At 44.7% G+C, this 16,682-nt stretch overlaps 2 protein-coding genes across 3 annotated transcripts in view; one reads left to right on the top strand and one right to left on the bottom strand.

Moving 5' to 3' along the window:
• Positions 1 to 9,227, bottom strand: part of znrf3 (zinc and ring finger 3) — a 34,931-nt gene extending 25,704 nt beyond the window's left edge. For both annotated transcript variants that reach the window (XM_037258126.1, XM_037258127.1), the window contains exon 1: positions 8,712 to 9,227. In XM_037258126.1, coding sequence (XP_037114021.1) covers positions 8,712 to 9,041 — 330 coding nt within the window. In that variant the 5' untranslated portion in view covers positions 9,042 to 9,227. The remainder of the gene's footprint in view (positions 1 to 8,711) is intronic.
• A 4,571-nt stretch (positions 9,228 to 13,798) lies between these two features.
• xbp1 (X-box binding protein 1) lies at positions 13,799 to 16,472 on the top strand. Its single transcript, XM_037258214.1, is given in 7 exon segments — positions 13,799 to 14,152; positions 14,628 to 14,724; positions 14,856 to 14,894; positions 14,896 to 15,026; positions 15,131 to 15,221; positions 15,418 to 16,031; positions 16,140 to 16,472. Coding segments are annotated over 6 exon segments (1,140 nt in total). The 5' UTR covers positions 13,799 to 13,922; the 3' UTR covers positions 15,970 to 16,031; positions 16,140 to 16,472.
• The last annotated feature ends 210 nt before the right edge of the window (positions 16,473 to 16,682 follow it).

The raw sequence follows: 16,682 nt of genomic DNA, 5'->3' as shown, positions 1-16,682 counted from the left end.
ACTCTTGCCGCTTTTATTCACTTCCAATTATAGTTTCAAGGGAAAAATGTTAGCCAATTCGCCGGTGGTCGATTTAACTGTGGTAGCTGATTTCTTTTCTCAGCCCTAAACAAGTCGTCAATTAATATGTATTCAAATAAAATATTTACTATACATACGGTAAATGTTTTGGTCCGCCACCTGTGTTTTCTTTTGTTTGAGTGACTTTTTGAAGCGAGTTGTGAGGATCCCGGGTTCGACTGGCACTTCAAGTCGTCTATCTGGCCTGTTTCTGCACGAGGAATTCCAATGTACCTCCCCAGAGGAAGCCGTGCGCGACTTGAAAATGGAATCTGCGCTCACATCCTCGAGGCCTCTCTGGTGGGAGGACTGGGTGCGGATCAAAGAGCGTCTGTGAATCTTTTGGAAAAAGGAAGCGCGCGTGTACGCACATGTGCAAGAGTCCAAGCTCTCATCATGCATTGCGTGTGGAACTCCCATCTCCTGCTTAGACCATTTACAACTTCTTGGGGGTTGATACAATTAAAAAAAAAAAAAAAAAAAGATGAACGACGACTCTCGCTAAAGCCTTTATGGTCCCCTGGGGTTGCGCCGCTAACATGTTAGCGAGTGACTCACACAGTCCAGTGAGCAGTTGCTATTTTCCTTGGCCAGCTCAAAGGAGTGATGGAACATTTTGTAGCAGCCATGGCGGCTCCCTTCTGTTATGTTGCGGCTGGGCTTGACCCATTTGAAAGAAGTTTTCTAGCGGTACCTTGACGCAGGAGTGGCACCACTTTGGTGAGTCGGTGCTTTGCATTGCCGTCCGAAATTTGAGGGAACAGCCGAGCTTCGGGTAAGCCACTGCTCGAGTGAAGTGAACAAATAAAATTGAGAAATTCAATCATGCCCAAGAAGAGGCACTACAATCACTTTCAGGCATTTTTTTTCTGGATAACATAAAAGTTGAAAAAAACCAACAACAATACGATCAATAACAACAACAACGTGTGTAGCGGAATGGGTCGGTGTTTGTACCAATAGCTCCGACGACAGAGGCCCTTTTGTCAGGATGACCCGAGAGCCAAAGAGACAGACCGGTCTCCTGTCATCGCCGCCACAAAGTTCTCCATCATCCTCCGCACAAAAACCAAGAGCACAAAGTGACCAATCCGAGGCATTCCAAGAATCCGCTTATCAAACATTCCATTTTGTTTTTAGGAGCTTGCAGGCCTGCGCTTTGGATTGCCCGTCGTCGGCACACTCTGAGTGGAGGGGACAGGTGCCGCCACGACCTCCCCTCTCTTAGGACGTATGCATCCCATAGCGGTGTCCCCTTTCAAGATGGGGACAAACCAGTTGGTCCTGCTTGGGTGCAGCGGGGGCTGAACCCCCCCCCCCCCCCACACACCCTTCGACATGCTTTTGTCAAACAAGCAGGAGTGTCATCAAAAATACATCTAAATCAGATCTATTCGGGTGGGGCCTTTGGCAGGCCTGTGGCCAAAGCCGGGCGGGCGGCTAATCCGACGTTTGCCCGAATCGCCTGAAAGTCACCTTTGAGGCGAGCCGCTCGTGTCAGGAATGCGCAGGCTCTTTGCATACCGCAGCGGCCCGGATATCCTCTCGTTAAAAGAGGACCCTCTAAGCCGGGGCCATGTGTTGAGCCGGTTGGGGTGGGCACAGTGTGAAGATATTTGCAAGGGGCTTTAGGGGGGCTATTGAAGAAGATGCGCAGAATTCAATTTTACACACACGAGTACAGAAGATTCTACTAAAATACAGTGACATAGTATTTGCAGTTCATTACTTCCAACCACTGTCTACTTCCACTGTTTTAGCTAAGCTAAGAAAACAACCATCCTAAGAACAAAAGGTCTATTTCTAAATTCCCCTACATACGCAGAATGAGAAGCTATATTTGAGTCTCATGGCCAGCGTTTAATCAGGCGACATGCAAATGAAAGATTCCAGCCACACTCCTTTGAGCTGTTGTGCACATCAAAGACAGGCCGCAGTCCAAATGTCGCATTCCGCCGCGTGTTTACTTCCAGATGCTTTTGTGGGATGCAAAACGTCGCCCTCGGCGTGACAACTTGGCCGTGTCACATGCCTGTGGGATGCGGCAAAGGGCTGCATTGGCCTCTGGCTTTTTCCGTCCTTCCCGTGCACAGCGTGCTGTGCTCTCTTTTGACAAGTCATCATTAGCGCGTTTCCATTACACTGCACCCGACCGAGCAAAAAATACTTTCAAAGTGGAATGACAACCTGTGCTAAACCTCAGAGGTGAAGACCATTCCAACTAGTCGACAAAGTACTGACAGAAAGTGGAACAAATGAAATCAAGACACGACGCAATTGAGAATAAAGCTAATCAGTCCAATAAATTAAGGTTTCAAAACAAAAGAACGGTAACTTGAGTGCAGATGAAGGCTTTCGGGAGAAATCGTACGAGAGGAAAACTTCAGATTCTTAACATAACGTTCGCTATTCTGGTTGACATAGTTCATGTCGTTTAGTCTAAAAACGTGTTCGTTATTTTGGTACAAACAAAACAATTGAGGATATTATTACCACTAACATATCACTGAGTTAAGTACGTAGTGGTAAACGAAAGTTCAGATACAAATCATTGCAACGTATTTGCGGACCCCTAAGCTAGGCTTCGCGGAGCCCAGTTTGAGAACGACTATGTTAAGAGAAACAAAAACAAAGCTAGGACTCATTCTGGATCGGAAAGTTTACGCTTTTAGCGGTAGAGCGTCTCAGTGAGCGGATTTGAATCACACACATTTCACAGTTCCAGATGACAAGAAGAAATGAATGGCTAGCAAAAATAAGCTCTGGTATTTTCCCTAGGCCGGCCGAGCAAGCTATGAATTGTGTTCTGTCTGCATCCACATGCCAGGAGCAGTATGTGGACCGACATACGTAGACTTTGTGAGGAAGCCCCCCTGACTTACCAACCCTGAGGGGCAACGTCGGAGCTAAAGAGACCAACCTCAATGTGAACCCTGGATGAATAAGAATGCAGCTGTTGACGCTTATTTTGCGCCCGGCCGGGACGGACGGCGATCACAAAGCGAGGAGCGGACGAAGCGGGCGGAGCGGGCGCAGCGGGCAGAGCGGGCGGGGCTTTAAATAACCTTTGATGGAGCGGATCTGTCATAAGCGCTGTCAATGAGTTATCAGACGGACGGATGATCTTGAGTGAATTTTTGAAAGGATTTGTAGTTGGAGTGAAATAAAACGATGGATAGGTTACGAATAAAGCCTTATCAGATTTCAGACGATTAGCTTTTAGCGCAATTAGCGCGGGTAGCGTTTTGAGCGCCCATGGGAGCTGGTTCCGATTTTATTTTTTCATTTTATTTGGAATTTTTTAATCGTTTTCTGATATGATATTGGGGGTTTTTTTCCCCTTCATTTTATTTAAATATGTCAAAAATGAAATCTTATCCATTTTGGGTTTCTTCTTTTTAACATCAAACATTTTTGACCAAATATTTTTGTACTTATTTCCTAATAATTCTTAATCATATTATTATTTAGTCTCATGTATCCCTCCGTGCACCCACTGTTTCGTCAACGGGACGGAGAAAACCCAAACAGCACTGTTCGAAAGCAAAATCACTTCTGAAGTCATTTCAACTTTCAGTGTAAAAAGTACTCAGAGTAGTCGTAGGAAGCAAGAGGTGGCGAGCAGGCCAACTGAAAAGTGTATGAAGTATCGTACTACTGCGCACAAGGAAGCCCTTTGACCTTGATTTGTGTGGAGCCTGAATGCAGTTGGCCCGCGATGACATCATGTGCCCCTTGGCGGTGTCGCGTATCAACATCGGCAAAGACTTTGAAGACTTGGACGGCGCCCTCAGGCACTCCCGCCCCCGCAGTAGCGCCGACTTTGAAGTAAGCGAGTGGAGTAATGCCGAGGCAGCGTCACAGGCTGGCGGGGCCTCCTCTCCTCTCCTCTCCCCTGCCCTGATCCTATCTGCTCAGGCGGCACATTCATGTGCTTTACGCCCGCAGCACAACTCCCGGCAGGCAGCTATTCACCTCTGCACCCCCACCCCGGTTCAGGGTTCAGGGGCTGAGTGGGAGGAAGACCGAAAAGGGAGGGGGGGGGGGGGGCACACACCGGAAACTACGCCACAGGCTGTTTGGTAGTCAACTCGTTGCTCTCATTCGTATACATGATGTGTGTTTGGCGAAGATGTTCCCATTTCTTAATTGTATAATTCTTCAGACTAATATTTTTGTTTCCCATTCAGTAAGTTTACATGAAATGCGTGGGAATTTTTGCCTTCCATTTGCCGTGAAATATTGTCCATAGACACACAGAGTAAAAACCTCTCCCATTGAAGGCTACCCTAGCGGCAAATTCCATGCGGACGGAACACAGCCGATCCATCAACAGTGTGGCCTCATTGTCTTGCAGTCCGGAAGGCTCCGGAAGCATCTCCACACGTGTACATGAATATGATGCACACACAAACCACGACCTGGGAACCATCCTTGACTTCTGCACGACTTCTATTTCTTTCTATTGTCCAAGGCGGCAGTAGTCATTGATATCCACCCCCCATCTTTTATTTTCCTTCTAAGACATAAGAGGCTGATGCAATGATGTCCACAAAAGAAAAGAACTTTGCACCACATGTTCTTGAACTTGAGGAGTGAGGCGACGAGCGATAACGCAGTGCTCACCCTCGGCTACCACCGCCTGTCCAATGCCCCCAAAAAAACAAAATACAACAATAGAGGCCGGCGTCGTTGTTAGTTAGCACATTCTGGGCTCACAACAAAGCACGCCGAGCGGCTGGCGGTCATTGTGGCGGCGTGACCCACCACTCCCTTGCCCCTTTGTTTTTGGCGGCCCTCACCATGTCACAGGGATGAAGATGTGGGCGATGAAACGACCTTTCTGCCAGGCGTCGTCAAATGCAGAGGTTTAGAGGCTTCCAAATGGGTGGAGCCAAAGATGGCTAATGTTACACAAACATACGAAGCACATAATTACTACATAGGGGGAAAAAAAACATTAAATAGAAAAGCCAAAAATATCACCTGAAAAATAACTGACTCACGAAATGGTAGGTGAATATAAAAAGAAAAAAAAAAAAAATCACAAATACTCAAAAATACACAAATATTAGGAGATTGAAAATGAAAATTGCCTTCGATTCCATTTCATCATCAAATAGAGCCGAGCAATTCTCCTCATGCAGACGTCATGGTTCCTTTTTCACACAGCTAACTAGTTCCAGACAGCGTTTACTTGGGGCCACTTTCCAGTTACATAGACAGGCCCCAACCTCTCCGTTGGGCACCCCAATGTTTTCGTGTCAAGTCAGCAGTGCGAGGGAGTAATGAAGTAGTGGAAAGCATCAGCTGAGGTCATGTGCTGACAAATTTGCGGTGCCATCAAAAGGAATAAAGAATGGGGTTGGGAAGGGAGCCTTGACTTTGGCCCGGACTTGAAAGTCGAACCCAGCTGCGAAGCGGAGAGCACAGCTAGCTTCCAGACTTGCGCTCGCGTAGCAGCGCCGCCGCTACTGGGAGTTGTCCCGCTCCGTGGCACCTCCCGTCTGTGACGGGTCCATAAGAGCCCAGCTTTCCAGCATGCGGCGGGCGGGAGAAGGAGCGCTGGATGCCTTTTCAAACCGCCAGAGCTGTCATTATAGTCTAAATGTGGCGCCACACAAGTCCTGCCAGCTCCGAAAGGTATAGCGGTTAAGTCTTGTTGCTTACTCTTCACAGGACCAAAGGAAGAACTAAAGCCCTGACCTGCAAACCAAATGGATCTTTTTTTTAAAGCCAATCCTGACATTTGGCCTAATCAAATTCTGATATGCGAATAATCGGCGAAAGAATTTAAAGAAAACATACAATGTACAAAATTAAGGTCCTTTTGCAACGTGAAATATATGAATTACAATCAGAACATTTGACTGCTAGACAATACCTCTATTTACGAACGCCTATACGTACAAACTTTTCGAGATACGAGGCGAAGCCTCACGATTTTTTTTGCATCGACATACGAACCAATATTTGACTTCCGAACCGACGTGTGTCTTTCGTGTCTTCTCGGGGGAATTTCCGTCCGGCACGCATTGTTTGCTTTTACATTGATTCCTATGAGAAATGTTGCTTCTACTTACAAACGTTTCTACTTACAAACCCGATCGCGGAACCGGTTAAATTTAATCCACACAGCCCCCCCCCCCCCCCAAATAAGCAAGTTGTGTGCACAGGCATATGTGTACACAATGCATGAATCTTTTGACAATGAAACTGCGCCTCTCCCCACTTATCAATAACAACCACCACCTTGCACAATAGAAATAACAGCCACAACTACAAATAATCAACACTGTCAAAAACAATGAATTGATCCTTGGCATGTACTACAGTGATGCAATGTAAGTGTCAAGTTCATTTCGCTACTTATGAAAAATAACAGATACAATAGAAATAACCGTAATCCAGTGTAAAAAAACATGTCTCGTGGAATAGGCGCGGATTTAACGTAAGTAAATAATGCCATGGTTCCCCATGCAAGTTATCATTCATAAAGGTTCCTAACACTTTTCACACAATGCATATTAGCGCATAAAATGTACTGGTCACGTGACACCAGTTCCTCTCGCCAGTTAATTTACAACAGAAAAAAACCCAACAACGGTAAATAAGTCCCAGTCAACCAATTGTGCAGTTATATCCAATCTAAGAGTCATATAATGAATGCGATAGCACGATAGAAAATCAAAACTAGAAATAAACGTATTCAATGTAAGAGTCTAATGTGATGGTTCCTCTCGCTTATTACACCTTGCACAATAGAAATCACTCAAAGTAATCCAGAGAGACGAAAAAACGCTTCAGAGCATAAAATATCTTGACAGGTCACTACGGACAACGCAAATATTTGATCTTAAGCCGCATGCTTACAACAACAGTGCAGCGAGCTATACTATTCGGGTCGTCACATGCATCAATCACATGCAGGCAAAGAAATAAACGTCATAATACGAGGAGAGCAAACACGGGCCGGGCCGCCTCTGAGCGGTTGCCGGCTACGCTAGGGCAAACCTAAATAGACTGCGTGCGGTTTTCCGACGCAAAGCCGACGTCCGGCGCTCGCGCGTGGTCATCAGGCGGCGCCAAAACGGCCACGAAGGCGTGGAAACACGAGCGGGAAGGCAACATTTTTCATTTCGCCGTGTGTCACTCACCCAACAGCGATGAACTCGGTGGACACAGAGCCTTTAATGTGATGCACACATGCTGCATTGCACATTCCATTTGATGCTTCTTCCTGCCCTCGCTCGTTCGGGAACATAACCCCATGATACTTCAATTGCGGCAGGATCTCATCGCCGACCGGAAGAGGGCATCTTTTTACGATTGAGAACCATGGTTTCAGATTTGGAGGTGCTGATTTTCATAAACAACACAGCAAATGACATGGCCATTACATTGGGCACCTGCAGTGCACCTGCTGTGTGTTTTTCTTAACATATCACAAAACTGCGCAGGTATGTTCTCCATGTGTGCACACAAGCTAAATATACACACACATTATGACAAACGTTACAACCATTTGAAAGCCTTATCAGCTCCGCAATCGAGCTTCCGATCAAATATTTGTAAAAACAACATACGAGGCACTATCAATTCAATGGCAGCCAACTCCATGAGGCAAAAACAAACAAACAAATGCATTCAGAAACTTGGCAAAACAAGTCAAACATCTGAACGCACCATTGCATATGATGCATTCAATGTAAATACAGTAAATTTGATGTACAGACATGTTACAGTGCTTGGCATTTTTTTCAATCATTCTAAATATGGTACATTAAGCCTTTAGCTTATGTTAAATAGGCTAAATTAGGTGTATTATTGACATAAATATCATATATTGGAGGTTTGTAGTCATTGAATATGATTCCAATGTACACGTGATGTCAAAATCCTACATTGTAAGGAAATAAGCATGAATACTGATGGAAATACTATCATTTAATGTCATTAAATATAATGGTCCACAAGTATAGACCTTAGGGACAAATCTGTCGCACAACATTAAATGTTATATACATACTGTATAGTTAATTGGAAGACTGAACATTATGTTACTTTGGTATTAAATGTGACGCATCTCTGGTATGTTGGAGTTGTATACATATGAAATATTATGGAAATGAGGTTAATTGGCGGTCTGGGCATTAAATGTGACGTCAATACGTTACATTACGCTATCCGAGATTTATAAGGCGCTTTCGATGCAGCAGTAGTCAAGTCACGTTAAAGCAAGAAGCGATATTTGAAGAAGCGCAAATCTAAATGAAAACATGCGCACCTGAACGCACCATCGTGTTTTCTGTGTGTAACGCCGGAAGTAATAGACCCTTTACTTTAGAGAAGAAAAAAAAACTTCGAAACAACAAAGTTTCTTTGCACCATGCAAACCACTACATGCGTGCACCCAACGCGCCAAACAAACACAAACAGAAATTTGATCAACTTTGTATTAGAGAACAAAAAAGTTGCCAGTGAGAATGAATTCCACCAGATAGGAGCCATCTTGTGACCGCATTGGGGCAGCAAAGTCGTACCATCTTTAAACACGCACACGGGCATGCACGCACGCACGCACGCCCGCCTGTCAACCTCCGCCAAGGAAAAGTTAGAAAGCAGCGTGTTTCGAGACACTTGACACGTACTTGGACGATCTCCCCCTCGGCGCTGATGGTGGCTCCAGCCTTGGAAAAGCGTCCCTGCAAGCCCGTCGTGTACGTGGTGTAATCCCCGTTGGCGCTTGACTCAAACAGGACCACCTCCACATAGGCCGTATCCTTGGCGAGGGCGACGCGGGTCTCGGCGGCCAGCACGGCGGCAAGGAAGAGCAGCGCCGCCGCAGCCGAGGAGCCGGGATGGTGGTGTTGGTACTGGTAGGGGTGGTCCCGCTCCGATCCGCCCCGCCACGGCCCCACCATCGTCGGCATCAGCAGCAGCATCGTCCTGGTAGTCGTCCTGGTAGTCGTCGTTATCATCTCGCCGGTCGGCTTTGCGGCGCCGAGCGGAACGGCATGTCCGACGCGACGCGGGGCGAGAGCGTGGAGTGCTGCGCCGAAATGACTTTTTTCCAAGGGGCGGGGGGGAGGGGGGGGATAAGGAGCGAAAATGTGCGGAAACACACCGGGGGAGCGTGTTTAGTTTACCACTGAGAGTCTGTCAATGACACTGGCTGGCTGCTGCTCAAGCCGCCTCCCCCTCGCCCCCCTTCTCACCACCCCTTTCTTTCTCACCCCTCCCTCCTTCTACCGTCCTCCTCCACAAAGCGTATCTCCTTTGATCTAAAATATGTGATATATATATATTTCTTTTTTTAAATCTTTTTCTTCTTCGCTCCCTTCCAAAAGGCTTTTGGCCCCGCCCCCTTTCATGCTCAAATGCCAGTACAGTAATCCCTCGTTTATCACGGATAATTGGTTCCAAAAACCACCCGCGATAAGTGAAATCCGCAAAGTACGGTCACCAACAAGAAGTACTGGGCAGGCTAACGAGTTAGCGGAAAGATGCTAATTCGCGATCATGCCAATACGCAAAAACGGACTTCTAAAGGAATGTAAACGAACATTTGGAGCAATACTACATTGTCCTAAAAGTTAGACACATGTTTCCTCAATTTAGAAGTTTTATTTTGACTTTCGTTGTATGTTTTTTGTTGTTGTTGTTTAAAATCCGCGATGTAGTGAAGCCGCGATAAACGAAACGCAAAGTAGCAAGGGATCACTGTACTCGGATTGTTAAGGGGGGGTACTCAGTCGGGAGGTCACCGGGACAGAAGTTTGACTTGGTTGGTTCAAGTGCCGTTTGTAATAAAGATAGTTTTTACAAGAGATGTATTACTTTTGAAATACTAATGTTGGTTACTTTTTTATCGGGTATTCTTTGTTTTAAGTATTAGTAGCCTGCGATTGGCTGGCAACCAGTGGAGGGTGTCCCCCGCCCACTGCCCGTTGACGGCTGGGATAGGCCCCAGTGCGTTGTATCAGTAGCCTCAACATATCTGATGTTATTAGCACCCTTGAAAATGGCTTAAAAGAAATTGGCTCTTTAAAACAACCAAGTCAGATGACTTGCTCCATTTTTGCTCCTCTTATTTATTATGTTTATTTATTATTTATTCATCACTCTTATTTATTCATTGTTTGTGCCTTCTTGTTTTTATTTTTTGTGTTGTCGACTTGTATGTATATTGTGTACTATGTCTTGTCACCGTGGGATAGTGGGAACGTAATTTCGATCTCTTTGCGTGTCTTGGCATGTGAAGAAATTGACAATAAAGCAGACTTTGAATTGTGTGGCAGAGTTTAACATGGCACTCTTCGCTTTGGCTGTCGCTATTCCAAACATTTGATTTAATTCATCTTTTTCGTAATGCTATAAGAACGTTTTATGAATAATCCCATCGCTGAGCACAGTCGACTTCACTTTTTGGGTAACACTGCCATCTGCTGCACGTCTGAATAGGACACAATTGTTGCAACAACAAACACTTATTGCCCAATGTTTTGATCATCATTGCCAACTCTTTTTCTCTCTATCAATGCTATCAAGGCTCAATTTTCTAGATGAAATACTAAAACAGACTTTTGGCTTGCGGTATTAACGCTAAAATAGGCTAAGCTAACTGGCACACTCAGTGACCATCTCTTCTACCTATAATTAAAGAAGTAAACATGCAGCACACCACAATGTCATCATGAGAAAGGTATCTAACATCATCAACCCGGGGAGCTCCAATACTGCGTCCTCCATCCTGCCCTAATTGCTTTATGTCATGACATGGCATCCTTGTGAGAGGCCCCTTCTTCATCATCCTCATCTTCATCACCATGATTCTGGCTTCAAATATAAGGTCAGTTGCAACAATGAGTCAATTGAGCACGTACTGTCCCAAAAAAAAGTGGTCAAGGGTAGTTTTCTGTATATTTATTAAATGCGTGGCTATTAATCAACACAGCCACCTTTTAACAAAACATAGCGACTGTCCAGGACGTACAGGCTAGCCTGCATGCGTAAAAATGATGAGAGTGATTTATGCCTGGGCTTTCTTACATGGATTGTCTTTTAAGAATGCAATATTTAATACATTAAGATTATTGTTGTTAATTATCAGCGGCAGCAACATCAATGGCGACCCCAGTCATGAAGGTGGCAGTGAGAAAGTGGTCTTGAGGAGGAGGCCGTATTAATTGTTGCAGTTGCTAACTTCAAGCACTCGAGGGCAACATGAGACTGCATCACATACAGTACAATTTGCCTTCCTTCGTCATGCCATCTCCACCATCTAGAAATTTCCTTATCAACTTTGTAAATAATATATGATAAAATCGATTCTTATTCATTTTTTTCTTTATTCATTTGATGAGAACAGACGAATAGATGCTCATGATGTTTGTTTTGTCTTGTTTTTTTCCCCTCCCCTGTTTTGGATCTGTTGCCCTAGGGAAGCAAGTCCATGACAAGCCCTTTTATTATTTTCTAAATGTCCTACTCTGTGCATTAAAAGAAACAAGATTTCAGAGACCGTTGCCCAAAGATACTGTCCTCTTGCAGCCGACCCCCTCTTCTCTGCCCTGTAGTAAAATTCGTGTTGAGCAAAAATGAATGCATGGTTGATTAAAATATCATATGTGCGCACCATTTGCGCATGCATACACACACACACACGCAACAGCCGTGGGAAGCCTGCAGGCCCAGCGAACAACATCCTCGTACATTGTGGGTGGGGGGCGGAGTGTGAAATGTTGGGAGAAGTAGGGTAAACCAAATATGCCCCCAAATGTCTCCAGTCCCAGGGCGTTGCCACTGCTACACAAACTGCTGCGGTTTAAACATGCTTGACCTGACTTTTGTTTACTGAGAGGGAGGCTGTGTGTTTTATGCCTCTTTATTCAAATCAACAGGTTTGTGTCAACGTAAAAATGATTTTCAAAACTCCGCGCCCCCCCCATTAGTTACAATTTCATGTATTGTTACACTGCCTACCAGTCAGCTGTAGAATAGATTTGAGAATCCTGCTACTGGTCTGTGAATCGTTGAATGTTTTGTGGCCTAGAAACATTAAATAAATGCTAATTGATGAACTATCCATACTTATGTGCTCATTAGTTAGCATTTGATCACTTACAGACATCCATAAGAAATACAAAACTTTTTCCTAAGTGAAACAACTAATACTGCGCTCAGCTAAATCAGTAAAAATGTGCCAGCCCGTTGTTATTTTAGCCCTCAGAGACATCTACTACACATGAAAGGCCTACTTTTTCCAAAGTGAAATAACGGAAACCATTTAAGAGTCACTAATCAGCATTTAATGTGTCAGATATGTCCTATGGCTTATTTTATAATAGTTTAAATGTAAACTTGGCAGTGCTACTAGTTAAAACATTTAAAGTTCCCCTGAGGCATGAGCGCAACAAATGAGTTGTTTTAGTGTGTCACGGGACAGAGAATAAAACATATCAGACGTCATAAGAGATGAAAACACGTCTGTACTTGGAGTTCAGCATTTTAAAAGTACTTCATAGTACATCAAACGGCAATGTTTCGCTGCCATTAGCTCGACCGGCTTTGAAAGCTTTGAAAGCTTTGTGGACTTTGTGCCTTTATGGCCTTGCAAGTGCGTTCTCACAGTAAACTGTTAACAAGTTAGTCCAACTGTGCTCAAAACTAAAACAAAAAAATTAAGAAAAAAAACCCATTGACATTTTGTTATTTGTACTGTGAAAAGATGGCAAACATGTGTGTTACTAGTGTATGCTATAGTTAACTAAGTTGGGCGCTTTTTTCAATGCTAGCCTTTGTGATTTTTGCATGTTTTTAAATATTAAATATATGTTTAACTTGGATGTGCTGTTTAATTATACTTTACTTTTTGTGTTAATGTTTGTAATTTAAGATTTGTTTCTTTTGTCTTGAATGTTTACTATTTTCTTAGAACATTTTTAGGATCAATTTGGTACTGTTTTAATTTGACTCTTTCTGGACGGTTTATGTATTTTAATGAATTTGTTATCTGGTACGTTGATTGCTTGTGCAAAGACTCACTTCAGTGGCATAAAATGGTTCCTCATCAGCCTTGAAACGGTTGATACTGCAGCAGCTGTGTTTCACACTATGACTAAGGGACTTTACTTCATTCCACTGCACTCGAGCGGAGCAAACACTGTGACAAAGTGCTCACTTCCCTGTTGAATGTTCGGCCTCGTACAAGTTGACTGAATCCAAAGCTTTGCAAACTTGCCAGCTTGTTTTAAGTGTTTGTTTTCAAATGGCAGGCATACTTTTATCTTACTGAGCCTCGAACAACTTTATGCCTTTAGACAGAGCATTATTATTTTGTTAATGTGTTTATTGTGCTTAATGATGAATGTGTCTGTTTATTTTAAACTCTTTGTTATATGTTTCCTTTTAATCTACATTTTTCACAGCGTGCTTGGCCACCTGTCCAAGAAAGAAAGATGATGCACTTTTAAGCCCCCCCCGCAATAGCTTGCATCATTTTGGTCTAAATCCGCTACACCAGATTAAAGCACTGTTTCCTGCACACACAAAAAAACGCTTAGATGAACATGATCAACGGAGATTTTTTGTCATTTTTATGATTGAGGACAGGATTGGTTTATGCCTTTTGTAAAAGGATGAAACTTAAAATGCAAATGAGGTAAGCATCTTGTCCAATCACAGACCGTAGCTCAGTGACGTCCACGTCTTTCCAGCCTATCAAGTATCAACACGATCGAGGAAAGCTCGCCGACACTGCGACTCTGTCTGTCAGAAGAAGAGAAGCACCGTGGCCGTAATAGAAATTTGGGCCATCAATTATTTGTGTGGTTGGAGACAGAGGAGGATATCGTGCCGACATGGTGGTGGTAACATCAACGAGCGGAGGCGCCCACAAACTGCTTCTCATCTCCGGGAAGCAGAGGGGCGGCACGTCGACGGCGAGTTTCGGCCGACCCATCTCGGTCGTCCTGCCGTCCTCCTCGAGCCAGGCGTCGTCGGACTCCGAGTCAAGCAGCTCGGCGGTGCCGCCGGTGCGCAAAAGACAGCGGCTCACACACTTGAGTCCCGAGGAGAAGGCACTGAGAAGGTTTGCTTTGAAGACATCTACTTTGGTTTGTGTGAAATAAACATGTGGGTCAGGCGCAGTCCTATAATGTTGATTAAAAAAACACAAAATGGCGGTGATTTTTAGCCCAAGCCTAATAAAGTAATGCCCTCTTGCTTCTTGCGTTTTACGCCGAATATTTGCAATCATTCTTAACCAAAGCCCAGTATACACATTGGCTTTAAATACTTCTGGATTTGTATTTGTCTGGCCCTTTGCTTCATCTGTTTTTCTACAGTGAATGAAGAATGTATTTAGCTTGGTGATCGAGGTGGTTTTAAAGCGTATGCCTCCCGGTTGTGTCAATTGGACTTTAAAACTTGCTTATCTGGCCACGGTGAATCCGCCTTGCGGGACTTTGACGTGCCTGCGTGGCAGGAACATGGCTGACTGGAGTGATTCCGCAGCACGGCGGAAAGAATGCTCTCACTTATTCTCTTCACTCTCCTCCTTATAGGAAACTGAAAAACAGAGTTGCGGCTCAGACTGCCAGGGACAGGAAAAAAGCCAAAATGGGCGAACTGGAGCAGCAGGTCCTGGAGTTGGAGCTTGAGGTATTTTCTTTTGCCGTTGGTTGCAATTATGCAGCCTTGTCAGTTTAATTACCCGCTTGGCTTACTTTGGTGTGTCACCTCTATCCAGAGCGAGCAGGACAAACTTGTATTCTCATCTGCATTTTTTGTAGAACAAAAAGCTTCACATTGAAAACCGGCTCCTCCGGGAAAAAAAACAACGGCCTGCTTACTGAAAATGATGGGCTGAAGCACAGACTTAATTTGGACGCCTTTGACTCAAAGGAGAAGGTGCGACTCTTGAGTGCAAGCAAGGTTGACAATTTGGAACATAACACAAATCAATCTCTCCTTCATGCCCCCTTTTTTATGGTTCAGGTGTTGGTGTCCAATGGGAATGACTCAAGTTTGGGAATCGGGTTTTCTGAGTCCGCAGCACTCAGGCTACGTGTGCCTCTGCAGCAGGTGCAGACCCAGCAGTTCCTAAACCTGAAAACATCCCAATGGATACAGATGGTCCTGATGCTGCAGACGATGAGGTAAGTGTGCGCCATCATGCACCTCAAATCACAGCAAAAGGTTCCAATTTTGGCAGTTTCAATAGAAAGCCTGTAACGCGCTCTCACAAAACACAATAAACTTGAACTCTTCCAATGCAATCGAAAATCAAACGTGGAACATTGGTCATAAAAATTGCAACACCGTTTTATTCTAACCCCCCCCTCTTCTCGCCAGTCTGATCTGTTCCTGGGCATTCTGGACATCTTTGACCCGGAGCATTTCATTCAGTCCTGCGAGCAGCCGTCATTGCTCCTGGTCAGCGGAGGCGATCCACTACCCACCGCCGCACTTGCGCCTATGGGGACCCCATCAATCAAGCTGGAGACCCTTAATGGACTGATACAATTGGATCACATTTACACCAAGCCAGCAGAGGTGGCCACGGAAGATGTCAAGGAAAGCGACAACAACCTGACTGCTTCCTTTTCCGTCGCCGAGGTGGTGGTGTCGGAGGACGACGTCTGCATCAAAGACGAGCCGGGGGAAGCGGTCATCCCTACACAAATGGATGACTTCCTCTGCGATGCTGATGCTGCAGCCGCCGCCTCCTCACCCGCCTTCGGCGGCCTGGATAAGGAAGCCTGCCTGGCGGACGCCTACAGCGACTCTGGATACGAGTGCTCCCTCTCCCCTTTGAGCAACATGTCGTCGTCCCCGCTGTGCTCCGGCAGCCCCTGGGACGACATATTTGCCACTGAACTCTTCCCCCAGCTCATTAGCGTGTGAACGCACTCACAATTGGCCATAACAAACGTATATCGCTGGTGCCGAGCTTAAACCTCCTGTTACAATTGTTTTTTTTATAGTCGGTCCACACATGTGGGTTGAATGTCTGAAACGGTTAACAGCTGAAACAACACATGCCGTTTTGGGGGTCTCTGGAATAGTGATCATTTTGGAGGTTGCAAACATTCCGCCCGACGCCAGCGATATATTAGTGCTAACGTCACCTGTTGGTGTTTCTGGCCAAGCACACTATATCTCCCTTTCACTTTACAGCAGGTCTGTAGCGCTCACCATGCCGCAATGGCTCATGGGAGATGGAGTTCGCTTTTAGATTGCTATCCAGTATTGTAAATGGGAATGGATTGGGGGAAGGGGGGGGTCATTTAAATATGAAATACTATTTATTAGTGTATTCTGCTTTCGGGTCGCTGTATACAAACAAGCTTCAAAATGTTGCCAACTTTCCTTGTAAGTCTTCATTAAAAAATAACTTCTGTGTTGCATTTTTTCGTCTTGTTTTCATCACTGCATCATGAACATTCAGATTTTTAAAATAGATTTAATGAAATACGTTATTGGTTATAAATGAATATCACTTTTGTACCATGTTTTTTTTTTTTTTTAACACTTTTCTAGTGAGTAATTTAAAATAATTTCTTACTGTATTTTTGGTGTAATCTGGTCCTGCTTGTGTGAGGTGATGTGCTGGCATT

This window comes from Syngnathus acus, chromosome 9 (genome assembly GCF_901709675.1).
Source record: "Syngnathus acus chromosome 9, fSynAcu1.2, whole genome shotgun sequence".
NCBI lineage: Eukaryota > Metazoa > Chordata > Actinopteri > Syngnathiformes > Syngnathidae > Syngnathus > Syngnathus acus.
Note: the sequence above shows the minus strand (reverse complement) of the source record. Positions and strands in the feature narration are given on the sequence as shown.